The following is a 27,798-nucleotide window of genomic DNA, read 5'->3' as shown; positions in this document are numbered from 1 at the left end:
AAGAATGGGACTCTACTTTATTAGGCAATATTGAGTATCCATCCTATAAGAAAAAGGTCTCTTCTGAGCACAGAAACTGCCACCTCCATATATAGGAGGTGGCAGTTTCACATTTCCCAAAGATGCCTTATATATTTTCTCCTCTTTCCTTGTAACAAACCCTCTCATCTGCTGTCATTCTCATCTTCATTGTTTCAAGGCTCAGAATTCCAAGAACAAAGCCACGATGGCAACCAAGATCAAGTATGTAACTGCAGGGCAAACTCCTGGTTCCAACCCAAATCTCTCCAGGGGATTTTGATATCCTCAAAATAAACACTTCCTTAAAAATATGTTCTTAGATTACAAAAGCTATCAGATGGAATTCTAGATCTGCATATATAGAAAATTTAAGAACAGGGAGAAAACAAGTGCATAGAAAACTGAAAAATAATTATGCAGCGTGCAGGACTTTTCCCCTTGATGGTACAAAAACTGCTACCCACCATGGATGGACAGCTGGGGGTCGAAGGCTTCACACTCCAAACCCAAACCCCATGAGAACAAGTGTGCTCCCCTGGCAGCTGAGTCACCATAGGACAGCAAGCAGAGACAAAAGCAAGCACACAAATCTCAGTTTATACCTTTCCTGGCAGACCCCAGTCCCTCTTATAATGGAAGAAACATTGGGACACAGGTTCCAGGCCATACTTCCTCAAGCTAGTCTGCTCCCGACACTTTCTGGAAACAGAAAATGGTTTTACCTTCATGTAGATGATTCAAAACTGGAGAAGTCCCATCATATTGACCTGAAATCAAGACACTACATGGGCAGGGGCCCTGGGACGCTAGCAGCTTGGCGTAAAGGCACCTTAGCCCAACAAAGTGGCAGCAAAAACAACCAGAACCACACATACAGATTTCCAGTATTTCTCTGAGGACTCAGATAGCCTGGAGGCCACATGAGTTCCACATGGAGAAACATTTCCCCATTTTACTGAAGAGGAAACTGAGGCACAGAGGAATCAGGAGACAGTCAATCAAATAATGAAATGTAACAGATAAAGACCCAGCTTTCTGGACCTTCCATTCCTATGCTCTGTTCTTGAACCAACAGGGGCTTGACTCCAACCAACTAAGATGACAGTGTCCTAGATGTGAGGGTGAGCAGGGGTAAAAGATTTTGGCAAAAAATTCCAAAGAAAGTTCAAGGAAAAATGGCTCTTATAGAGGGAAATCACTATTTGGGGCACTGACAATTCCCTTTCCCAGGCCAGTCTCTGCCTCACTTTCCCTCTCTGCCACTTCAATAAAGTTTCTCTTTCATGTGAGTTCTCTGGTGTGTAATAAAATTGGAGCTATTGCTGAAGCCTTTGCCGCACTCAGGGCATTTATAGGGCTTCTCCCCTGTATGGATTCGCTGGTGTATGATGAGAACTGAATTCCAGCTAAAACCTTTCCCACACTCAGGACACCTGTAGGGCTTGTCTCCCAAATGGGCTCTCTGGTGCATGACCAGGATGGAGCCCCGGCTGAAGCTCTTGCCACACATGAGGCATTTATAGGGCTTCTCCCCTGTGTGGGTCCGCTGATGCACCACCAGTTGGGAGCGCTGGCTGAAGCACTTCCCACACTCGCCACATTTATAGGGCTTCTCTCCCGTGTGGATCCTCTGGTGTTTGATGAGGTTGGAGCTCCAGCTGAAGCTCTCACCGCATGTCAGACATTCGTAGGGTTTCTCCCCCGTGTGCATGCCCTGGTGCGCGATCAGACTTGAGCTCTGGCTGAAGCTCTTCCCACACACCCCACACTTATAGGGCTTCTCCACCATATGGGTTCTCCGGTGTGTGGCCAGATTGGAGCTGCGGCTAAAGCTTTTACCACACTCGCTGCACTGATAGGGTTTTTCTCCGGTGTGAGTTCTCCTGTGCGTAATGAGAGCTGAGCTCTGGCTAAACCTCTGCCCGCAGTCGGTGCATTTGTATGGTTTCTCTCCTGTGTGGATTCTCTGGTGTCTGATCAGGTTGGAGTTGTAACTGAAGCTTTCACCACACTCTTTGCACTCATAGGGTTTTTCTCCAGTGTGGATTCCCTGATGCGTGTTGAGGCTGGACCGGTTGCCAAAGCTCTTTCCGCACTCGGGGCAAGAGTACGGCTTCTCTCCAGTGTGAGTGCGCTGATGGGCAATAAGATTGGGGCTCCTGCTGAAACTCTTGCCACACTCGGCACACTGAAAGGGTTTCTCTCCTGTGTGGATCCTCTGGTGGGTTATGAGATTTGCACTCCGGCTAAAGCTCTTCCCGCAATCCCTGCATTTGTAGGGTTTCTCTCCAGTGTGAGTTGTTTGGTGTCGACTAAAGTTTGAGCCATCACTAAAGCTCTTTCCACATTCGTCACATTTGTAGTGTTTTTCTCCTGTGTGGGTCCTTACATGGGTAATTAGATGAGATTTCCGGCTGAAGGTTTTCCCACACTCAGGGCATTCATAGGGCTTCTCGCCCAGGTAGGTGCCTTGAAGGCCAATGAGCTGGCCAACTTCCTTGCCCTTGGATGGCATCTGCCTGCGGTCCTTACCCTGAGGCCTCCCGGAGCCACAGTCTCTCTCAAAGTCACTCTCCCCATCAGACTGCTGACCACCTTCCCCTTCGGGCATTTCCAAGAACATCTCATGTGATTCCATCTCCTCAAACACATCTTGATTAGAATTCTCCCCGTTTTCACTCTGTATCTCAAAATCTGAAACAAAAAACACAATGGCCACTCAATTCCCTATCATGACAAGAAAAGGAAACCAAAGGGAACTTTAAAAATATTACATTTCTAGTGAAAATAAAGAAGCTAGAAAATCCTCAAAACTCCTGAAGCCAGGTTTAGGGATGGGGATGTATCTTAGCGGAAGAGCATATGCTTAGCATTTGTAAGGCCCTGAGTTAAATCCCCAGCACCCAAAAAAATCAATCAATCAATCCAGGCTTATTTAGTTGCCAGGCTTCCTATATTTGTGGTAATCATCCAGATTTCCAGAGTCTTAAAAGATTTGGGTTTCATATGTCTACCTGTTTCTCCACTTGAAAATGAGGTCAGGAAGGTATTTGAAAATCCTAACTGAAGGACAGCAATAAAAAACACAATGATCCCCAACTCTCACCATGGTGCCTGATGCTTAGTAGGTGTTCAATTAAAGTTGACAAAAGGATGAATGTTTTTTATTGGTATCACAGAAAGATCCCTATAGCGTTTCCTTTCCAAAAGAGCTTATATAATAATCTCTTGCATTAAAATATGTCTGGTGTTTACAATCTTTTTAACATTTAATTAAGACAAACAAGATGACAGAGGCCCTGCAACAAGGATCCTATGTGTCTATACATAAATGTCTGAAAACAAGTGGGAACTTAAATTTGTCTACAATGGAAGCCAGTAGAAAGAACTTTAATTGGTAATACAAAATACCTTGAACCTGTCAATCCTCTACTGCCCAATGTGTGGCAAACATTTTAATGAAAGAAGTAATAAGGGAGGATTGCTGGATAAATATAGTCCCTTCCTTAGATAAAAGACTCTAAAATCCACCCAAGGATGAAGCTAGATCAGCAGACATCCATGAGATTGGATCACTCTGTTCTGACCCCCAGATGAACTGTTTACTGAACTGTATGTTGATTTAATGGCCCTGGATGATACTGATGTACACTAAAGGAAGTATCATTAGAAATAATGTTGCTAGGAAGTTGTTGATGACATTGCTTACATCACACAATGTCTTCTTGAAGAGCACGAAGAGGAAGATTTCCTCTTGACCTCAATACCAAAAAGAGCTATCCTGAATGACTGATCTGGGTTTTCCTGATGGCAGTGGTTGTAGATTTCTTTTTGTCTTGCCTGCTTGGAAGCTCAGAGCCAAAAGCTCAGAGCAAGAATAGTGGGTTAATTTTTAGCAGGGTGTGGTGATACTTTCCTGTAATCCCAATGACTCAGGAGGCTGATTATTCCTAAACCCCAACATCAGACTTTCTAAGAATGTAGGGAAGACAATTACTAAAATAATTTCATAATGACATTTCCATTTATAAAACTAACATAACAGTTAATTTAGGATTAGATATTCAATATGTGTAAATTTCCACATACTTAGTGGCATCCCTTTCTGAGGGAGAACCTGGGTTCCAGTCATGCCTTTAATCAAGATAAGATCCTATTTAAAAGCCAGGCACAGTGGCCCTGCTTACAACCCCAGCTACTCAGGAGGTTGAGGCAAAAGTATAGCAAGTGCCAGCCCAGCCTGGGCAACTTAGTAAGACTCTGTCTCAAAATAAAAAACAAAAAGGGATAGGGGCCAGGCACAGTGGTGTACACCTGTAAATCCAGCAGCTCAGGAGGCTGAGGCAGGAGGATTGCGTGTTCAAAGCCAGTCTCAGCAACTTAGAGAGGCCCTCAGCAACTTAGTGACACCCTATCTCTAAATAAAACTACAAAAAAGGGATGGAGATGTGGCTCAGTGGTTGAGTGCCTGTGGGTTCAATCACTGGTATCAAAAGAAAAAAAAAGGGATAGGGATGTAGCCTGATGATATGCTTTTCTGATGCTTTAAAATCAGAATTGGTTTTAGTATGAACTCATGAAGCAACAGGGAAAACAAGTAAAAATTCAAACTTAATTTTCAATGAAATTAAAAGGAAGATATAATTTGAAGAAACCAAAATACATGTCAAGGCTTCTAAAAATAGCAGACTGGGTAGAAGCACTGAGAAAAGAAGTGTAGAGAACAAGCATGGAAGGGAGTGGGTGAGAGGTGCTCAGGAGCAGATCTCAGAAAGTTCAGGCAGAAAATCACTTCCTGAAGGTTTGGGACTCACCCTCCAGTGCAACAGTGCATTTGGAAACTGGGGTAACCAGAGCTGGCTTCTTTGGTTCAGAGAAGCAAAGGAGATGAGGCTACAATCAGAATCACACAGATGGGCCGTGTATGCAGGAAGTTGTTTCTGTAAAGCAGAGAAGGAGAGAGCCTTTGACTTGCAACATTAATCAGGGAACTTATTATTATTGAGAAAAGTGATCATTTCCAACCAAAATAGGTAAATGAAGCAACTGCCTCTGTAGAACTAAAGAACTTGAAGAAGAGATGGTGAGATGACAGAAAGAGATTTCATGAAATGTGAAGGACTTGGGAAAGAAGTGAAATATCATCCAGAGAAATAAAGACAAGATAGGAACACAGGAAACTAAGTATCTTGAAAAGCACAGAAAAGAGGAACAAAATGAGAAAAGCAATTAAATGAATGGAAACAAAGAAAGAGTTGAAATGGTTAAAGAGAACGATAGAAACAGAAGTTAGCCAATAGGAAAATCAATAAACTTACTGGAGTTCTCAAAGAAGAAAACTACAACAAAGGAACAGAATAAATTCTTTTGTTTTTCTCTTGATGCTGGGGATCAAACCCAAGGCAAGCACTCTACCACTGAGCTACATCCCCAGTCCCTAGAAATTATATCTTTAAGAATTTGTTCTTGGGGCTGGGAATTATTTCAGTGGTAGAGTACATACCTAGTATCTATGAAGCCCTGGGTTCCAATCCCCAACAAATGAGAAAAAAGAGAAGAAAAGAAATGACATGAATTAAAATTGGGAGTGGGGGTCATAAGGTAGGATATAGTATGTTTATTGTCACAAGAAAACGTACTCATCTATAATAAGGATAACATTTAAAACTGATAAATCATGTAACTGAATTTTGTTTATTTAGTTTTTTTAAGTGGTGTTGAGAATGTAATTGAATTTTAAATGTACAAAAATAAATATTAAGAAGGAAAGATTATTAACTGAAGTCAGAGGGACAGGGAGGAGAAAAACTATCTCTGTCAGATGTTAAAACATGAAATGATGGGCTGGGGCTGGGGCTCAGGGGTAGAGAGCTTGCCTAGCATGTGTGAGGCCCTGGGTTCAATTCTCAGCACCACATATAAACAAATAAATAAATATTTAAAAAAACATGAAATGCAATTAAAACATTAATAGGGACTAAGGATTAGCTCAGTGGCAGTGCACTTTCCTAGCATGTGTGAAGCCTTGTGTTCAATCTCCAGCACCGCAAAAAAAAAAAAAAGAAAGAAAAAAAAAACTGAACATAAACACCATAAATAGATTCAACTAACATATGAATATTGAATTTTATATCAGTGACACATAAATGCAGACCACGAACAGAAAAAGTTATTGATATAATGACTAGGGGAATTTAGCATATTTGGTCTGTCAAATCCATGTAAAGACCCAACATTCAACAAACAATCTAGGAGTGGGGGCAGTGTAGCTCAGAAGTAGAACATGTGTTTAGCATATGCAAGGTCCTGCATTTAATCCCCAGCACAAATAAATAAATAAAGCAATCAAGCTAGATAGGCCAAATGGGAAAATTCGAGTTGGACCTATATTAGGACAAATTTCAAATGAATCAAAAATTTAAATGTAAAAGAAAGAAATGACAGAGCTGGGCACAGCATAATATGATGTATACACAATCCTAGCAACTTGGGAGGCTGAGATAAGGAGGAATGCAAGTTTCAGGCCAGACTGAACAACTTAATGAGACCCTGTATCAAAATTTAAAAAAATAATAAAGGCCAGGGATGAAACTTTAGTGTTAAAGTGTCCCTGGGTTCAATCCCCAGTATTGCCAATAAATAAATAACAGAATCAAGCTATTAAATAAAAATTTCTTTGAAATCACTTCAAATATGATAAATTGTGGAGTTATCTTCTATCATCTTCTGAGCAGAATCCTGCCCCAATTAACTCCTCACTAAAAGCCTATCCTATTATTTTTTTACATAGACAAAGCATCAAGATGGTTAGAGTTGGGGCTGGGTTTGTGGTTCAGTGGTAGAGCGCTCACGTAGCATGTGCAAGGCCCTGGGATCGATCCTCAACACCACATAAAAATAAATAAAATAAAGGTATTTACAACTAACTAAAAAATATATATATATATATATATATATATATATATATATATATATATATAAAGATGGTTAGAGCATATACTCCAGGGAAAACCAAAGGAAAGTTGGGCAAAGTTTAGAAGTTGCCTCTGGTAACAGAGACACAGGAATTCTTCTAAGGATAAAAAAGAGCAGCCTTCTGATGTTCTTCAAATGGGAAAAAGTCACAGAGCTGGGAAGGATGAGGAAACGCTGGCTCCTTCCAAACGCCTACTCAGGAAGGCCAGGCAACTATGAATTTCAAGTGAACAGGACAAAGTAGAGCACATTAAAGTGCGTTCGGTTCCCTCCTTTCTTAGTAGCCAATTATTAGGAAAATGAAAACTCAAAAACTGGTTTGGGTCAGAGATAAGGGCTGGAGATATAGGTCAGTTGGGAGAGTGTTTGCCTCCCATGCACAAGGCAATCCCCAGCACCACACACACACACACACACACACACACACACACACACACAAAAGGAAATCATTTTTAGCTGGGTGCAGTGGCACATGCCTATAATCCCAATGGCTCGGGAGGCTGAGACAGGAGGATCGCAGGTTCAAAGCCAGCCTCAGCAAAAGTGAGACACTAAGCACTCAGTGAGACCTTGTCTCTATTTTGTAATAAAATACAAAATAGGGCTGGGGATGTTGCTCAGTGGTAGAGTGTTCTTGAGTTCAATACCCAGTACCAAAAAATAAATAAAATAAACCCAGAGATAAGTATTTTCACCAACGTGTTAAGAGTGGAGATGGAATGAGATGGTAGGAGTTAGGAATCTTTTTTTTTTTAAGGAACTTTACTGATAAAAATAGTGTTATCCCAAGGTACAAACAGGAAGAGCATATTTTATAAAGAGATGAGACTAGATATAGGGAGGCAGGCTTGTTTGGGAGGCCCATATTTCCAGTAGAGAAAACCTACTAAGGAAATGGAAAGGAAAAGGTTTCATTTTCTAAATGTTACTGACCTCCCCCCAAACTACTGAAGTGGATAGGAAGTCAGCTTATCTATGCAGAGACTTTAAATAAGGGCTTTGGACTATCCTGTGCAGTTTGAAAGTTGATGAACCTCACAAAATATACATTCTACTACACAAAATACAGATATATCACATTATCTGATTTCAGAGAGTGTATTAAAAGGAAATAAAATGGGGTAATGTGAAAAGCAAACAACTGGAGGCATCCTTGGAGATAACATTTGGCCAAGATTGGAATGCCATTCTAACTGATCTTACTAGTTATCCACACAATATTGATCCATTTTTTTATTCTTATGCTTAATTGTAAACACAATTAACAAACTTGTTCTTGGATATAACAATTTCTTGCTCAATAACACAATGAAGCATATATATACTCGTCAATGACTAATTTTAGGTTGCAGAAAGCATAAACAGATTAACAAAAGTCTGTTCCTGAGACAGACTAAAAAATATACATGGTTTTCCCCTGTGCATGGCTGGTAAAATGGTACAACATACTGTGTGGAAAACAGGATGGGAGTTCCTAAAAAAATTAAAAATAGAATTACCATATGATCCAGCAATTCTACTTCTGGGTGTATACCAAAAGAACCAAAAGCCAAGCCTGGAACAGATAATTGTGTATCTGTGTGTTCATGTATTATTTATGACAGTCAAAGGTGGAAACAACCCAAATATCCATCAGCAGTTAAATAAACAAAATATGGTATATATAGTGAATATTATTCATCTTTGAAAAGGAATGAATTTCTGACTCATGCTTTAATGTTGATGAATCTTGAGGACATTATGCTAGGTGAAATAAGCCACACACAAAAAAACTCTTCTTATATGAGGTACCCAGAGTCATCAAAATCATAATATAAGCTAGGTGTGAAGGCCCACTACAGTCCCAGCTACTCAGGAGGCTAAGGCAGGAGGATTGTTTGAGCTCAGGAATCTAGGGTCAGCCTGGGTAATATAGCAAGATCCCAATTCTTTAAAAAAAAATCATAGAGACAGAAAATAGAACAGTGGTTGCCAAGGGCTAGAGAGAGGGAAGAACAGAGAGTTACTGTTTAGAGGGTATAGAGTTTCAGTTTGAGAAGGGGAAACAGTTCTGGAGATCGATGCTTTAACCATGTGAACTGAGGGTACTTAATATCACTCAATTGGCTACCTAAAAATGACGAATGTTATGCTATATATATTTTATCACAATACACAAAGAATATATAATTCCAACATACAATTTTATGTACTCTATCAAATTTAAAATATGTCACTGCCTACTAGAAAAATTCTGAAAAAAAATTTTTTTCTTGTGCTGGGAATAAAATCCAGTCTTGCTTTACTACTAACTTAAACCCCCAGCCCATGAAATTAATTTTTAAAGATTGTGTAAAGTTCACAAGGGCAGTGAATTCTTAGAAAAACTCAAATTTAATAGTCTAATAAGCAAAAGAATAGTATCTTGCTTAAATGGGTATTTCCCCAATATAAGGTTGAACACCTTTTCATATGTTTATAATCTAAATTTCTTCATTCTAAAATTGACTGTTAACATCTTTTATCCTATTGGATTGACCTATAAATTTACAGGTCTTGTAGATCAAGAATTTTTTTTTTCTTTCAAGTAGAAAAAACTGAACCCAAGAACATTCTACCATCACATCACCTTTTTTATTTTGAGACAGGATCTCATTAATTTGCTAAGACTAGTCTCAAACTTGGAATACTCCTGCTTCGGTATTCTCAGGTGCTGGGATTATAGATATGCACCACTGTGCCTGGCCCCCATGGTATCTTTTTTATATAAAGGATTTTTCTTCTGTGTCATGAGTCAAATCTAGTTTTGATGATTTCTGTAATTCTTATAAAGTCCTTTCCAACCCAAGATTACAAAAATATTTTCCTATATATCATTTTATATTTTGTATAGTATAGCTATAATCTACTTGAATTTATTTTTGTGTAACTTGTGAAGCAGAGTCTATTTCTGTTTAAGTTACTATGTGCAGACTCAATTTTTGTTTTTTCAAAAATATAAGACCACTGTTCAAAAAGCATTCACTAAACAGTTCTTGAATTGCGCTCTTATCAATTAGTACACAAAAATTGCAATTGTAGCATGGTCTAAATCAATAGCTTTTGTACTTTCCCACCCCTCACACACACTCTGGATTCAAGAGCACATCACATTTCTTTTCTTTTCTTTTTTTAAAATATTTTTTAGTTGTAAGTGGATCTTTTCTTTTATTTATTTATTTATATGCGGTGCTGAGGATCTAACCCAGGGCCTCACACATGCCAGGCAAGTGCTCAACCACTGAGCCATAACTCCAGCCCCAGGACACATCACATTTCTACGGCTGTGTACTTTCTGCCATGCCACAGACCTCCTTTTTCTGACCCACGATAGAAAGCATACCAGAATGAGCATAAGAGAAACTTATGTCAGTAGCGGGATAAACTTGAATTTGCTGGACAGTCTCTTCTAATCCCCACTCTTACTTTCTAAGGTTTCAAGGTTTTATTTACCCTTGGTCAAATAAGGTTCAAAAATATTAAATGAAATATTCCAGAATTAGGTCATTCATAAGTTTTAAATAACTTTTACTACAGTATATTGCTATAATTGTTTTATTTTAGTCACTGTGGTCAAACTCTTGCCATACTTAAAATTTATCATAGCTGTGTACATATTTATAAGAAACAAAACAGTACATATAACATTTGGTACTATCTGTAACTTCAGAAAACCACTAAGGGTCGTGGAATGAGTCCCACGTGGATAAAGGGAGACTACTGTAATCTATAACAATGAAATAAACTGGTCACAAACTTTGATGCTTTAGTGTATGTTTGGCTCAAAATCCTTCCAAAGTCCTTCCTGCCAGATTGTGACATACACGATGGCTGGAACCACTGATTTAAAATACAGAAGTGATTCTGACTCAAGGTAGGCCCAAAGTAGGTTCCATTCTGACTTGAGCTCTCCCCTAGCCTGGAAACCCTGGCAGAAACCTGCCTGAGAGACTTGGAGCAGTGTTCCAACTAAACTCTGGTTGCCTGAAAAACTAACCACTGATAAAAACAGCAGTGAACTCTGTTGTGTGTAAATGAATGACTGACAAACATTTTACTGTTACAAGGTTACCTTTCCCTAAGAGTTCTGGATGGTTTACATTTCAAAACTTCAAGTGAATTAAAATTTTGTTTGGGGCTGGGGATGTGGCTCAAGTGGTAGCGCGCTCGCCTGGCATGCATGCGGCCCTGGTTCGATCCTCAGCACCACATACAAAGATGTTGTGTCCGCCAAAAACTAATAAATATTAAATTCTCTCTTTCTCTCTCTCTAAAAAAAAAAAAAATTAAAATTTTGTTTTGAAGGTAAGAACTGTACTTTAAAAAAACAGATACCAAGATGGCAGGACAGAAGGAGGCAGCATTCTGTGTTGCTCCATGATCTGGGACTCAAGTAGTGAGAATACTACTTCTCTGTCAGTGATAGTCTTGCTCCCACACAGGAATCATGACAACCATGCCCTTCCAGGGCTCCAGGCCACAGCAACAGAGTAGATCACTTAACTACTTGCCCACACTGGACTACGGGGTACCTGAGTGGGCACCATCTACACCCCTATAGAACTTTTGGCCACGTACCGGAGCAGGAATCACCGACGCCACTTACATGCAGGACACCTAGCAGCTTCCCACATGCAGGAACTCCGGCCTCCACTCCCGTGTGGACCCCATCTACCAACATGGGGCTCCCCCGTCACTGCCATCTTGGAACTCAGCAGCAGTGGAGATACTCCATACAGTAGCCTGACTGCACCCAGGGACTTCGCACAGGCTCTTAAGTCAGCCACAGCCACAAACTGCATGCCACAAAGCTCTCTGAACTCATCGTCCAAGCCATCACTCGGCTTCCCGCACACGATCCAACAGCCCACCGCTGAAAGCAAATTAAAGGATGATATAAGAGAGCAAATATAGTCAGCAAGACCATTTTGACAAAGAGCTACATAAACAAATACAGGAAGCAAAAGATTACTTCAATAAAAAAAGTAAACAAACAGAAACCCTTGAACTGAAAGAAACAATAAATCAAATTAAAAGTTCAACTGAAAGCATCACCAACAGATTAGACCACTTGGAAGACAGGACCTCAGACAATGAAGACAAAATATATAATCTTGAAAAGAATGTAGACAACATAGTGAAAATGGTAAGAAACCATGAGCAGAATATTCAAGAAATATGGGACAGCATAAAAAGACCACATTTAAGAGTTATTGGGATAGAGGAAGGAATAGAGTTCCAAACCAAAGGAATGAGCAATCTATTCAATGAAATAATATAGAAAATTTTCCAAACATGAAGAATGAATTGGAAAACCAAATTCAAGAGGCTATAGGACACCAAATGTACAAAAATCACAACAGATCCACACTAAGGCACATTATAATGAAAATACCTAACATACAGAATAAGGAGAGAATATTAAAAGCCATGAGAGAAAGGAATCAGATTACATATAGGGGAAAACCAATTAGGATATCTGCAGATTTTTCAACCCAGACCCTGAAAGCTAGAAGATCCTGGAACAACATATATTAAGTTCTGAAAGAAAATGGATGCCAACCAATTATATTCAGCAAAATTAAGCTTTAGATTTGATGATGAAATAAAAACCTTCCATGATAAAAGTTAAAAGAATTTACAACTCAAAAGCCTGCACTATAGAATATCCTTGGCAAAATTTTCATGAAGAGGGACTGAAAAACAACAATGAAAATCAGCAAAGAGAGATATTACACTAAAGGAAAAACTAATTAAAGGAGAAACCAAGTCAAGTTAAATACCAAAAATAAACAAAAATGGCTGGGAGTACAAATCATGTCTTAATAATAACCCTGAATATTAATGGCCTAAACTCACCAATTAGAAGACATAGACTGGCAGATTGGATTAAAAATAGACCCAATAATATGCTGCCTCCAAGAGATTCATCTCATAGGAAAAGACATCCACAGACTGAAGGTGAAAGGATGGGAAAAATCATACCACTCACATGGACTGCAGAAGCAAGCAGGGGTTTCCAACCTCATATCAAATAAAGTAGACTTCAAGCCAAAGTTAATCAAAAAGGATAAAGAAAGAGATTTCATACTGCTTAAGGGAACCATTCATTAACAAGACATAACAATAATAAATTTATATGCCCCAAACAATGGAGCATTGATGTCTATACTCATCAAACAAACTCTTCTCAGGTTCAAGAGTCAAATAGGCCACAACACAATAATTCTAGGTGACTTTAACACACCTCTTTCACCACTGGATAGATCGTCCAAATAAAAGCTGAACAAAGAAAGTACTGAACTCAATAATACAATCAATAACTTAAGACTTAACTGACGTATATAGAATATTACATCCTTCAATGAATGAATACACTTTCTTCTCAGTAGCACATGGATCCTTCTCTAAAATAGACCATATATTATGCCACAAAGCAACCTTAGCAAATATAAAAAAGTAGAGATACTACTACTCTGCATTCTATCAGATCATAATGGAATATAATTAGAAATCAATGATAAAATAAAAAATCAAAGTTATTCCAATACCTGGAGACTAAATAATATGCTACTAAATGAACAATGGATTGCAAAAGACATTAAAGAGGAGATTTAAAAATTCTTAAAGGTGAATGAGAACACAGATACAACATTGAAATCTCTGGGACACTATGAAGGCAGTGCTAAGAGAAAAGTTCATTGCATGGAGTCCATTCCTTAAAAGAAGAAAAAGCCAACAAATAAATGACTTAACATTACATCTCAAAGCCCTAGAAAAAAGAAAAATCAACATCAAAAGCAGTAGAAGACAGGAAATAATTAAAATCAAGCTGAAATAAATGAAATTGAAACAAAAGAAACAATTGAAAAAATTGACTAAACAAAAAGTTGGTTCTTTGAAAAAATAAATAAAATTGACAAACCTTAGCCATGCTAATGAAGAGAAGGAGAGAGAAAACTCAAATTACTAACATACGTGATGAAAAAGGAAATATGACAACAGACACTACAGAAATACAGAAGATAATTAGAAATTATTTTGAAAACTTGTACTCCAATAAAATAGAAAATATCAAAGGCATTGACAAATTTCTAGAGTCATATGATATGCCCAAATTGAATCAGGATGATATACACAATTTAAACAGATCAATTTCAAGTGATGAAATAGAAGATGCTATCAGAAGCCTACCAACTAAGAAAAGCCCAGGACCAGATGGATAAACAGCCGAGTTCTACATAACCTTTAAAGAAAAACTAGTACCAATACTCTTCAATTTATTTCAGGAAACAGACAAAGACGGAGCACTTCCAAACTCATTCTATGAAGCCAATATCACCCTGATTCCAAAACCAGGCAAAGACACATCAAAGAAAGAAAATTTCAAAAAAAAAAAAAAGAAAAAGAAAAAGAAAGAAAGAAAAAAGAAAACTTTAGAAAAATAAGAGACCCAGAATAGCTAAAGCAATCCTTAGCAAGAAGACTGAAGCAGGTGGGATCACTATACCAGACCTTAAACTATACTACAGAGCAATAGTAACAAAAACAGCATGGTATTGGCACCAAAACAGACTAATAGACCAATGGTACAGAACAGAGGACACAGAGACTAACGCACATAATTATAGTTATCTTGTATTAGACAAAGGTGCCAAAAACATACACTGGAGAAAAGACAGCTTCTTCAACAAATGGTGCTGGGAAAACTGGAAATCCATGTGCAACAAAATGAAATTAAACCCCTATCTCTCACCATGCACAAAACTCAACTCAAAGTGGATCAAGGACCTAGGAATTAAACCAGAGGTCCTGCATCTAATAGAAGAAAAAGTGGGCCCAAATCTCCATCGTATCGGATTAGTCCCCTACTTCCTTAATAAGACTCCTATAGCGCAAGAATTAATAAATGGGATGGATTCAAACTAAAAAGCTTCTTCTCAGCAAAAGAAACAATCAATGAGGTGAATAAAGAGCCTAAGCTTGGGAGCAAATTTTTACCATGTGCACATCAGATAGAGCACTAATCTCTAGGGTATACAAAGAACTCAAAAGCTAAACACCAGGGAATGGGGTTGTGGTTCAGTGGTAGTGCACTTGCCTAGCATGCGTGAGGCACTGAGTTCGATTCTCAGCACCACATACAAATAAATAAAATAAAGGTCCATCAACAAATAAAAAATATATTTTTTAAAAAAGATAAATACAAAAAAAACCCACAAATAACCCAATCAATAAATGGGCCAAGGAACTGAACAGACACTTCTCAGAAGGTGATATAAAATCAATCAACAAATATATGAAAAAATGTTCAACATCTCTAGCAACTAGAGAAATGCAAATCAAAACTACTCTAAGATTTCATCTCACTCCAGTCAGAATGGCAGCTATTAAGAATACAAACAACAATAAGTGTTGTCGAGGATGTGGGGAAAAGGCACACTCACACATTGCTGGTGAGATTGCAAAAGGGTGCAGCCAATGTGTAAAGCAGTATGGAGATTCCTTGGAAATTTTGGAATGAAACCATCTTTTGACCCACCTATCCCACTCCTTGGTCTATACCTAAAGAACTAAAAACAGCATAATACAGGGACACAGCCACATCAATGTTTATTGCAGCACAATTCACAATAGTTAAACTGTGGAACCAACCTAGATGCCCTTCAGTAGATGAATGGATAAAGAAAATGTTTGTTTGTGTGTGTGTCACAATGGAATATTACTCAGCAATAAAAGAGAATAAAATCATGGCATTTGCAGGTAAATGGATGGAGCTGGAGAATACAATGCTTAAGTGAAGTTAGCCAATCCCAAAAATCCAAATGCCAAATGTTTTCTCTACTCTAAGGAGGCTCATTCATAGTGGGGTTGGAAGGGGGAGCGTGGGTAGATTAGATAAACTCTAGATAGGGCAAAGAGGAGGGGAGAGGCCAAGGGAGTAAAAAAGATGGTGGAATGAGATGACATCATTACCCTAAGTACACGTATGAAGACACGAATGGTGTGAATATACTTTGTATACAACCAGAGATATGAAAAGTTGTGTTCTATATATGTAATATGAATTGTAATGTATTCTGCTGTCATATATTATAACAAATTAAAATAAAAAATTTAAAAAAGAGACAAATACCTCTACAGCCTTCCAATACTGCCCATTACCTTTCTTGCTAAGAAAAATAAATATATGTGTGTGTGTGTGTGTGTGTGGTCATGAAGGAGCATTCTGCTGGGGCAGCAAGCTGTAACCACTGAACACCAAATGATGCTCAGGATAGCCGGGAGGTCAGCTGTGACTCTTTGGCTCAACTATTGGACAAGAGAAGGTTTCAAGTTGACGACCTCCATTCCTCTCTAGTCTAGGATAGGCTTCTCAAACTTAAAAGTCCTTAACAATTATCTGAAGATCTTGTTAAATGCAGATCTACTTCATGGGGCTGAGGTGAGATTGATTACATTTATAGCAAGCTCCCAGGTGATGTTAATGGTGTTGGTCCTGGGAATGCTCTTTGAGTTAAAAAGCTCTATAAAAGTGGTTTTTAAATTCTGCTGCATAATAGAGTCACTGGAGAACTCTCGAAAATCCCTTTCTTGGGGTTGAGAGTTTAGCTCAGGGGCAGAGTGTTTTCCTAGGATGCACAAGGCCCTGATGTGGCCCTCAGTCCTGGGTGGGAAAAAAATCCCCTTGCCTTTTAGAGATAGGATTGTTGCTCAGTGGTAGAGCATTTGCTTAGCATGTGGAAGGCCCTAGGCTCAATCTCCAGAGCGTGTGACATGGGTGCCCAGACTTACAGACACACATCCCTTGCCTGGGCCATAACCTATGTCCAATTAAACCAGAAAATCAGAATCTCAGAGAAAGAGTCCCACATGATTCCCATCCTCCCCACCCACCCTGCCACAAGATGGTTTATTCTATCTTACAGAACATTGCTTATGAGTACCATATTACCACTTTAGGTTATCATTAACAAAGGCTGCTAATGACCATTGTTATCAAGTTAGATAAAAGATGCCTGGTAAGCCAGGCAAATTATTACAACACAGTACTTTGTTTTGAAATATAGGTCATCTTTCATCACACACAAGGAGGGTAACCCAATCCAAGGAGAACACAGACACCTGATTTCTGAAGAATGGAAAAGCAAAGAGGCTCCCAAAATGCATCCCTAGAAACATGGGGTTAAATCATACAAGCAAGAGGAATGTTCATGGAGCCTATGCCACAGAATCTTAGACTGACAGTAATAGAATGATGTGAATTTCCTGAGCCTCTGCCAGTAATGTCTTCCATGTGGAAGGCTCTATTATAATATGTACACTATACACATTACAATAATCACCACAAAATAATTATGAGGATAACAATGATAGCTTACATTTGTATAATTCACAAGACACAGCACCTGCTTTCTTATTTAATCCTTTGTTGGCTCCTTCATTTGGAGATCTGCACAGCTACAGGCCTAAACCATGGCTGTCAAGGGAACTTTTCTTCACTCCATTCCAGGCTGCCATTCCTCCCATAGAAGGTCAGTCTTCCATTGATAGTACTGGAAATTGGCTCATGGTCTCTATGTTTCCCTGAATGTTTACTGGGTCTGTCTTTTTTTAAATATTTTTTTTAGCTGTAGATGGTCACAGTACCTTTATTTTATTTGTTTTTTATGTGGGGGATTGAACCCAGTGCCTCACACATACTAGGCAAGCGCTCTACCACTGAGCCACAGCCCCGCCCCATACTGGGTCTGTCTTTAATGTGGGATTCTCCTGGCAGCTAAGAAGGTGTAAACATTCAGGGAAACATAGAGACCATGATCCAGGCTCCAGTACTATCAATGGAAGACAAACCTTCTATGGGAGAAATGGCAACCTGGACTGGAGTGAAGGAAAGTACCCTCGACAGCCATGGGCAGATCTCCAAATGAAGGAGCCAACAAAGGATTCTTCCTAGGAATTTATCGATTTTGAGACCCCAAATTTCACCTTTGCTCCCCCCTCTGATGGCAGCAGTATATTTTTGGTAATGGGCTTCCATAATATCAAATGTTCTGCTAAGAGAGTATCATTTCCCCTTCCACTCTGATGATGCAAATAAGCTGGATGTAGTGGTACACACTGTAATCCCAGTGACTCTAAAGGCTGAGTGAGGAAGGAGAATTGCAAATTCTTTGAGGCCAGCCTCAGCATCTTAGTGAGATTCAGTCTCAAAATTAAAAAATAGAAATGGCTGGGGATGTGGCTCATGGTGGAGAGCTCTTGGGTTCAATCTCCAGTATAAATAAATAAATAAATAAATAATCATAATGATGCAAAAACCCTGATGTCTGGGGCAATTTGAGAGATGCCACTGTTGCATGAATTCACTGATCTCCTGGTCCCTGAGGGTGTTTTTCTGCTACCTCACATAAAAAAGTTGAATGAAATTGGGTACAGCAATTAGCAGTGCAGAAGCACACCTTTTTTTTTAATTTTTTTTTTTTAGTTGGAGATGGACACACAATATCTTTATTTATTTGTATGTGGTGCTAAGGATCGAACCCAATGCCTTACACATGCCAGGCAAGTGCGCTACTGCTGAGCTACAACCCGAGCCCCAGAAGCACACCAATAACAACAACTTGGGTGGCTGAGACAGGAAGATCACAAGGTCAAGGGCAGCCTCAGCAACTTAGGGAGACCCTGTCTCAAAATTAATAAGTAGAAAAGACTGGGGATGTAGCTCAGTGGTTGAGTGCCCTTAGGTTCAATTCCCAGCACCAAAGAAAAAAAGAAAAAAAAAGCAGTTCAGAGACAAACTGTCTCAATTCTATAAATTTCTGGGACCCAAAATCAGGAAATACAATTTGATAAATGATTCCTTGCCCCAGGCTTACAGGTAGGAATGGTATGGGTTAGCTGCTAATTTATTAAAATGTGAGGCTGGTTTTGATGATTTACAAAGACAAATATTTAAAATTCAGAATTGTCCTAGAAAATCTGGGTTGTCATTTCCCATATCACTCAGGAAAAAAAAAATCTGAAGTATTCTGGTTTTTGCAACAGTTAACCTGTAACCAAAAAATAGAGTTACTAAGACTTTTTATAAGTGCTCTTTTAACTGACCTCCAGCAGACTGAAAACACAGCAGGCAGACATGAATGATGTGGTCAGCTAGTCTAAACCCAAAGGCTAAGTCACTGGAAAAATAATCTCCACAGGAGCAGTGATGTTCTCCTGAGGCTTGCCAGTGAAGTTCTTAAGTTTTTCTTTTCTTTTTGCAGTGCTGGAAATCAAACCTAGAGCCTTGGGTTACTAGGCAAGTACTCTACCACTGAGCTATACCCCCAACCCCAGAGAGCTTCAGGCAAATGTCCTCCCCTACCAGTGTGGATTCACCATAATCTAGGTTTCCAAATTCAAAAATTGCCTATTCAAATAAATGCTGTCCAACTCAAACACAATGCCTGCAGTCAGCATAGATAACAACAGATGAAAGGACTACCTATTGGTTTATATTTAGGTCAGGTAAAAATGATTTTCATGAGCCTTTGCAGTTTGAGAAGTGGGAATAGCACACACCTTCATACTCAGAAATATCCTATTTTAAAAAAACATATTAACACAAATGATAACATTCATTGGGTTGATTGAATATAAACAAATGATTAAATATAGCTTTTATTCTTAAATGAAAACCCTGAAGGCTAAGAGTAAGTGCTCCTTTACAGGACTAAGCTGCCTGACTTATCTACTGGCCTGAGTATTTCCCTAGGTCTAAACTGAAGTCTATTTACTCCCTTTTGCAGATTCAGAAGTATCCCTGGTTATATGTTGCTGAATTTGAGATTGACCCCATTTTGCTTTAAAATAAAAGCTTAGCCTGGATTTCTTGAGAAAAAGCAGATGTCAGGCTCCTTGTTTCCACCAATGAAGCTAGAATGAGGTAGCTGTCTGTCTGCCTCTTTCATGGGCTGAGCAGATGAACCTCTCCCAACTTCCAGTGGGGGAGGATTCAGTTATTCATCCCAAGAATACATACAGAATTCCCATTATGTGTGGGGCACTGTTAGAGAGGACAAGAGAGAAGAAAAGGAGGAAAAGGAGGAGGCAGAAAAGCAGATTCTTTGCTTTCCATGATTTTGCAGGTTCCTAGAAGAAATGAGTATTCACATAGAAAATGTGAATAGAAAATAGAAAACAAGATGGACCATAATAAAAGCCAAAAGAGAAGAAGAATCCAATTCCTGGGAGATATGATTAAAGACACTTCCATGTGTGTGCAACTGGGGACGGGAGAGAAAAGGAATTAGGGATGACTTATGGAGAGGATCTCCAAGAGTGAGTATTCAGGATTGGGGAATACAGCTCAGTGGTAAAGCACTTACCTAGCATTCTCAGGGCCATGAGTTTGATCCCTAGTGTCACAAATAAATAAATAAATAAATAAATTCAAAGGACACCAGGATTTCACCCTATAGAGATGGGACAGAGACATTCCAAACAAAAATTCAGGAGCAAAAGTCAATGCTAGAAAGTACACGCTATGTTCAAGAAACAGCAAGATCTTATCTGAATGGAACAAGGGCTACAGCAAAGGGATCAGGGAAGGAACCAGGCTGCAGAGGACTGGGCCAGGTCACATAGAGCCATGGGTTCTACACAAAACAAGGAGGTCATGCTTGATTTGGTAAACACTGGTGAACTCATGAAGATTTTTTTAACAGATCACCCTAGCAGGAGTGGAAGAGCTGCAGTGAAAGGGAAAAAGAATGAAGGCAAGTTCAGTTTGGACTGAACTTAGTTTTGCAGGCTGCTGCAAAAATTCAGGTAAGAAATCCTAAGAGCCTGAATTAGGACTGGGTATGAGATTAAAATGTCCTTGAGAAACATTCAAAAATAGAGATGACCTTTACCATGTAAACTAGTACTACAAGTCTGATCTTGATTGAAATTAAAAGACTTTAAATGTGAGCATCTGGAAGTGCCTATTAGTCAAACATTAAGCCACCACCATCTAACCAGGCCTTGAAATGTCCTGTGCTGGGTAAATATGTCCAAAGATCCTGAGCTGGACAAACAAAATAGAGGTCAAGTGATCCTATGCTGAGTGAATGTTTGAGCTGGGATGAAATAAAGTACAGATATTCCTGTAAACAACTATGAGAAAAGTGGGCAGAATTTGTTAAATAAATGAAAGGCCAACAAAGACAATCTCAAAGTCAGAAATCAGAGGACAAACCCACTCCTCTGCGGGGAGAGGGGTCCCCATTTCAGATGTCCAGTGAAAGAAGAAAGGCACCAAAGACCCTACAATGAGCCAGGGGCTGAGGGTTGTAATCACTTCTGCTCTGTGATCTCCCCAACTAAATAACCAACACAGAAGTTTCTCCTCAGCACTCAGTCTCTCTATAGTATCTGCTGGAGATCTTGAAGTTCATTACAAACTTGTCCCATCCATCAAGAAGCAAGTAACAAAACTCAGAAACAGAATGAGAGGATTTTCTTTCCTTTTTGGGGAAGTACTAGGGATTGGACCCAGAGTGCTCCACCACTGAGCTACCTCCCCAACCCTTTTGTTGTTTATTTTGAGATAGGGTCTCTTTAAGTTGCCAAGGCTGGCCTTGAACTCCTTCTCCTCAGCCTCTGAGTCACTGGAATACCTTCTTAAAGAAATAATAAAATTCTAAGTTATTGGGCTGAGGATGTAGCTCAGCGGAAAAGTGTTTGGCTAGTATGTTCAAGGGCCTGGCTTCTATCCCCAACACTACAAAAAGAAAACAAAGTTACTTTTCTGGGCCAAAGAAAATCCAGTACTTACTTCAAATAAAATCCAGGACCTACCAAACTCATGTGGAAGCAAACACTCCTGAGTTAATCCAGCTCCACTACTTAATAACGATGACCTTGCTGAGCTTCCATTTCCTATCCACCCAACTCACAAGAATTCTTTGTGAAATGGGCACATGTAAGGTGTCTGGTGCAGTACTGGGTCACATTTGGCCTTCATTGTCAGTCCCTTTCACCAGAAGATGACTTTAATTATATCACTTGATCCCAGGAGATTGTCAGAACCTTTGCCTCAAACCACCACTCCTTTCCCTCCCAGCCAGTCTTCTAAATCCTCCAGACTAGATGCTATTGAGTTAGTCCCTTGTCTTCCTATTCTGCATCCCCTCCTTCCAACACCCCACTAAAAACTGTCACTATCAGATATGTGATGAAATGCTTAAGAATATGCACCACGTTCTCAGGCACATAAATTTGAATCCTGGTTCTACCTCAGACTAGCTGCTGATCTTAAAGCAGTCACCTGACCTCTCTGGTGATAATAACCCTGCTTATCTCCCAAGGTGGTGAAATTTATAGGAGTTCTGCCTATTAGATGTTAAGCACACTGCCTAGCCTACAAAAAGAACTCAATAAATGCCAGTGATTGCTACTATTATTCCATTAGTTCTTTTTCCGACGTGTCCAATCTCCACTTCCTTTATTATTCATATCTTAGCCTGACCCTCATCGTTGTATACCTTATAACTAGCTAACTTCCTGGCTGCTCTCTGTCTCTAACCTCTTCCCACTCTTTGTGTTTTTATGTGTGTGTGCGTGCATGTGTGTTACTAGGGATTGAGCCCATAGTTGTGCTATCACTGAGCTACATCCCCAACCCTTTTTATTTTTTATTTTGAGATAGGGTCTCACTAATTTGTTGAGGCTGCCATTGAACCTATATTCCTCCTGCCTCAGCCTCCCAAGTAGCTGGGAGGAGCTAGGAGTACCGGTATACACTACCTTGCCCAGCTAGGCTCTCCCTACTCTAATCAAACCTATATCCTGGTTGCCAAACTCAGCTTCCTCCTATGGCCACTGGTTCAAGAACTTGCTGAGGCCAACTACTTCAGTCCAAATCTCCATCTACCCTTCCCCCAAATCCTTACCACTTCCTAAAAACACATTTTCCACTTCCATCAGCCGGGCCTTCTCACTTTCGTCTGAAGGAAGCCACTATGCTGGTTCCCTCTCTTTAAAGCCTTGGCTTAAGACCACCCTTCTCAGTTGCCACAGCCTCCTCCCTGCCCTATGACTTTCCAAATACTACTTCATCCTGCAACCTTCCCTCACTTTTCATGTCATCTGTAAAGATTTCTCTGACCTAAGCTCTCCCCTCTCCTCTCCACACTCTTAACCCCTGAAGTTCTGGTCAATGCAAAAGCAGTTATATTCCCTGGGCCCTGAAATTGTCTTAATGGCACAGGTAGACCTGGAGTAAATATTTGGTGATCATGTCCTGTCAAGTGAAGGCCAAATGGAGAAACAGTAGTTGAATGGCATGTTAGGATTTTGGAAATTACTAGCAACACAGGAAACAAACAGTAACTATTATAAAGAGTTCAAATTTGGAATGATTCTTAAAAGAGTCCAGGATGACTTTATACCACAGAAAGTCCTTTGGTATTAGCTGGTTTACTTGTCTTTTATCTTGGATTCATAAAAATAATCACTTTGAAAAAATTAGATTGTTCTTTTCTAATTGTTGGAACTACCTGAATATTTGTTATATAACCTAGTAAAGATGCCAAGCAAAGGATTATATGTCAACTCCTCTCCCCATTACCTCTATCCACTTCCCAACCACTCCAAATAAACATGTAAGTAAAAAAACTGGCTTTACTGTGCAAATGTAACTCCAGGAATGGTCTGTTAAGCCCCTCCTGTACTGAAATTTTGTAGCTACCACTGCACCCAATGATGGCATTAAAAGGATAATGAACACCCTGTCTGCCATGGACACAGAGCAGAAGGAGGGCACCATCCTGTATATCAACTACTCCTCCACAAACATCACATTTCTCCACCTAGGAATGGTGCTTTCACCCTCTCCTTATGAGGTTCTGCATCTTACCACTGTCCCGAAGGGTCTGAGTCAAGTCTTCCACAAGAGCCACTGCCTCTTCACTATTTTCAGGTCGATGCTCTTGCAGCCAGGCCTGAATTTCCTTTGGAAGCACAGTCAACATCTGCTCCTTGGTATGTACCTCTGGCCTTAGCCAGCGTCGACAGAGTTCTCGGAGGCGACCAAGTGCACCCTGTGGTCCCCCAGCTATTGCCTCATCCTGAGGGATGCCCTTGCCAGCATTCTGGGAAAAAGGCTCAGACTCAGGGCCATCCTCCTGCAGTACAGCTTCCTGCACCCAGGAGTCATCCTCCAGGATCATAGTGGTGACCTCCTCCTCCTGATTGTCTTCCTCTTGCGGCACCTGGACCAAAGGACTGAGAGGAGTGGTCACTGTTGGCATGTCTGCAGCCATTATCCACCTTCTAGGGTGATCACTCAGGCTTTTAAGCCTTGAACGTCAGTCTTCTCTAGCCACACTTCTCTGAGAAGACACCTCCCTCCTTCAACAAAAAGACCTGCTGAGACATAAGACAGAGAACCAGAATCAGTAAGTGTCCTAAAGCAATCTAACTCATAGCAGCCCAGGTCAGGCCACCAACTGATTCTTACTGCCCTAAACCAAAAGAAGTTCCTGGCCCTCTTAAAAGAAGAATTCCTTATTCTTGAAAATATATTTCTCTATGGTAAGAAGTAAAGAAGTATCACCAGCACAAAATATACAACACTGTTCTTTCAAAACCAAAGTATCAGAAATGCAATGTTCTAAAAAAAAGGACTGACTTTTCCTGCCCATCAGTTCAGACTTGCTGCAGAGTAAGTGACCTTGACCTGACCTAACATACAAATTAGTCACTTGATCTCAGTGACCACCTAATAAATATAGATAATAACACTCATCCTTCTTATGGGGACATCTTAAGGATTAGCAATGGATCAGATGCTGAGGCTCTTTTAATTTAACTGAAAGGAAGGCAATATCTCAAGCATCATTACCATATTTTTTTTTTAGAGAGAGAGAATTTTTTAATATTTATTTTTTAGTTTTTGGTGGACACAACATCTTTATTTTTATGTGGTGCTGAGGATCGAACCCAGCGCCCCATGCATGCCAGGTGAGCACATTAGCACTTGAGCCACATCCCCAGACCTCATTACCATATTTTAAAGTACATTAGTCCCTCAGATTCCTCAGAGGACTAGTTCCAGGAACCCCTGCAGATACCAAAATCTGAATGTTCAAGTCCCTTACATAAAATGGTATAGAATCTGCATATAATTTGTGCACGTCTTCCTGTATACCTTTAAATCGTCTCCAGATTACACATAATACCCAATACAATGTAAATGCTCTGCAAATAGTTGTTATCTGTACTGAAATGTTGATAAGAAAAAAAATCTACACATGTCCAATACAGAGGTTTTTTAAAAAGTATTTTTGATCTTGAGGATACAGAGGGCCCACTGAAATTTTAAAGATGTTCACATTCAGTCAAGCATGGTGGTGCAGACTTGTAATCATAGTTATTTACAGGCTGAAGTAGGAGGATCACAAGTTTGAGCCCAGTGAGCCTTTCTCAAAATAAAATTTAAAAGGAGCTGGGCATGTACTTCAGTAGTAGAGAAGCTTGCCTGGTATTCCCTGTCCAGGGAGGGGGAAAAATGTTCATACTCTCCATCCAGTCCTGGCCCTTCATGAATTTAATTTTAAAATAACATTTTTATATGTATGAAGATTTGAAGTTGGTGTCAACATACCTTATATACAAACAGAAATATGAAAAATTGTGGCATATATGTGTATTAAGAATTGTAATGCAGGGGCTGGGATTGTGGCTCAGCGGTAGAGCACTTACCTAGCATGTGCGAGGCTCTGGGTTAAATCCTCAGCACCACATGAAAATAAATAAATAAAATAAAAGGTATTGTGTCCAACTACAACTAAAAAATAAATATTTAAAAAAAAAGAACTGTAATGCAAAAAAAAGAGTAGGTGTATAATGGCATAATTTGGCGTGAACATACTTTATATACAGAGTTACGAAAACTTGTGCTGTAAATGGGTAATAATGAGTGTGATGCATTCCACTATTGTCATATATGTAATAAATAAATAATTTTTTAAAAATAACATCTTTGCAAAAAGAAATTTATTTGCAAGGATACACAACCATGGCGTTGTTTCTAATTGCAAAAAGTTGATAACCTTTAAACTCTAGCAGTAGGAGTGCTGGGCATAGTGGTAAAAGCCACTTGGAAGGATGAGGTAGGATTGTGAGTTAGAGGCCAGCGTGGGTAACTTAGTGAGACAGTGTCTCAAAATTAAATAAAAAGAGCAGGGGAACGTAGCTCAGGGATAGAGTGGCCTGGGTTCAATCCCCAGCACCCAGCTGGTGAGGAATCCAGCAGCAGGGAAATGGTTAAAAATCAATAGCACCTCTATACAGTAAAATATATTAAAAGGTATTCTAGGAGTAACTCAGTGGTAAAGCACTTGTCTTGCATATGCAAGACTCTGGGTTCAATCCCTATCATCACATAAATAAATAAATAAATAAATGCATACATACATACATCTAACATGATAATAGGTGGTATTGTCTGGGAAGGGGCTCAACGGAAATTAAGCCAAAAGGCTTCACACAAGTAGGCAAGCACTCTACCACTGAGTTACATCACCAGCCCAATATTTTTAAAATTACACTGACAAAGATTATTAATCATTAATGATTTCAGATAATTCTCCTGATATGAAAATAACGTATAAAAAGAAAACCAGAAAGGTAAAACACCATAGACAGTAAGAACCCAATTCCCTTTAAAAATAAACACACACTAGAAAAAGGAGGACCTGGTCAGCAACTCTAGAAAATACTGAGAAAACTAGAATTACAAAGAACTAAATGAAATATTTTAAAAGCAATAAAAAACATTTTCAAAAAGCATTACATCATAAAGACTCAAATAACACTCCCTGGAATTATTAAAGAAAATAATAAAAAGAAAACCTAAAAACAATAGCAACAACAAAAAGAAAAGCTAGTGGGAAAACCCAAGCTCTCAACGTGTATTTACCCAAATGACTAGATGAAATGCAAATATAACAGAACTCTTAATTGGGAACCGGGTACAATGCGCAGAGACCCCCAATTCGCCGTCTAAGCCAAGACAAGACACGCCCCCTCTGAACCTCAGTTTCCCCACTTGTACAATGAGGAGGCTGCGCAGGACGTGGTCAAACATCCCTTCTCAGTTCAAAATCCTGCGCTTCCCGCTTGGATGTGAAAGGAGCTCTACCGGGGAGAAAAGACCCGGTCCGTTCACAGAGCCGGGCGAGTAACTCCAAGCGCCCGGCAGCGGGCACGAACAGGGCACCCACGCCCCTCCCCCAGCAGGCTGCCGCAGCTGGCTGCAGGCCCGTTATCCTCGCCGCGGGCTGTTCCCCGGTCCACGCGGCTTCAGGCCTGCCTCTCCAGCTCACCTCCCCGGAGTCCAGGTCCAGCTCAGGCGGCCGCTCCTCGCGCAAAAGCGCCCCCGGGCTCGCCCGGCCCCTCTGAATTCACCTCAGCTCAAGCCCGTGGGGCACAGAGAACAATGGACGGGAGAGGCCCGCCCTCTGCCATGTTCATTGGCTGTAGAGGATGGCCCCTGGGAACTCTGCTCTCCTACTGGAGGAGACAGTGCTCAGTCTACCAGCGGGAGGGAGACTGGGCCCGAGGCATTATGGGAGATGTAGTGCATCCGGAGACAACCAAATCGCCGTCCGGGAGCGAGTTAGGGGTAGATAGCCTAGACGGTGCCCAAGGGCAATAGAGAAAAATCCGCGGACTGGTTGTCGGTACCCCAGTGTGCCAAGGCTGTACCCTGAGACACATTATTTCACTTCTCTAAGTCCTCCCTGTATTTGT

The 27,798-nt window shown here is 40.0% G+C and overlaps 1 protein-coding gene across 8 annotated transcripts; it reads right to left on the bottom strand.

The window, feature by feature from the left end:
- Zscan2 (zinc finger and SCAN domain containing 2) lies at positions 1–27,492 on the bottom strand. 8 transcript variants are annotated; one of them, XM_046438015.2, is made up of 4 exons: positions 27,372–27,492; positions 23,900–24,408; positions 11,593–11,887; positions 2,585–2,715 (listed from the first exon to the last, which is right to left on the bottom strand). In XM_046438015.2, the coding sequence occupies exons 2-3, from the start codon at positions 24,303–24,305 to the stop codon at positions 11,604–11,606; spliced, it is 690 nt and encodes a 229-aa protein (XP_046293971.1). In that variant the 5' UTR covers positions 24,306–24,408; positions 27,372–27,492; the 3' UTR covers positions 2,585–2,715; positions 11,593–11,603. The 8 variants fall into 8 exon arrangements, 7 of the variants coding, with proteins under 7 accessions (XP_046293944.1, XP_046293923.1, XP_046293937.1 ...); XR_006850358.2 differs by lacking the exon at positions 11,593–11,887 and adding an exon at positions 4,836–4,961 and having other exon boundaries at positions 2,588–2,715; XM_046437988.2 differs by lacking the exon at positions 11,593–11,887 and having other exon boundaries at positions 1–2,715; positions 23,900–24,411.
- Between the last annotated feature and the right edge of the window lie 306 nt (positions 27,493–27,798).

Source organism: Marmota monax, unplaced genomic scaffold (genome assembly GCF_021218885.2).
Source record: "Marmota monax isolate L192 unplaced genomic scaffold, Marmota_monax_Labrador192_F-V1.1 WCK01_AAM20220418_F8-fsc00005, whole genome shotgun sequence".
Classification (NCBI taxonomy): Eukaryota; Metazoa; Chordata; class Mammalia; order Rodentia; family Sciuridae; genus Marmota; species Marmota monax.
This window is presented reverse-complemented; position numbering and strand designations above follow the sequence as displayed.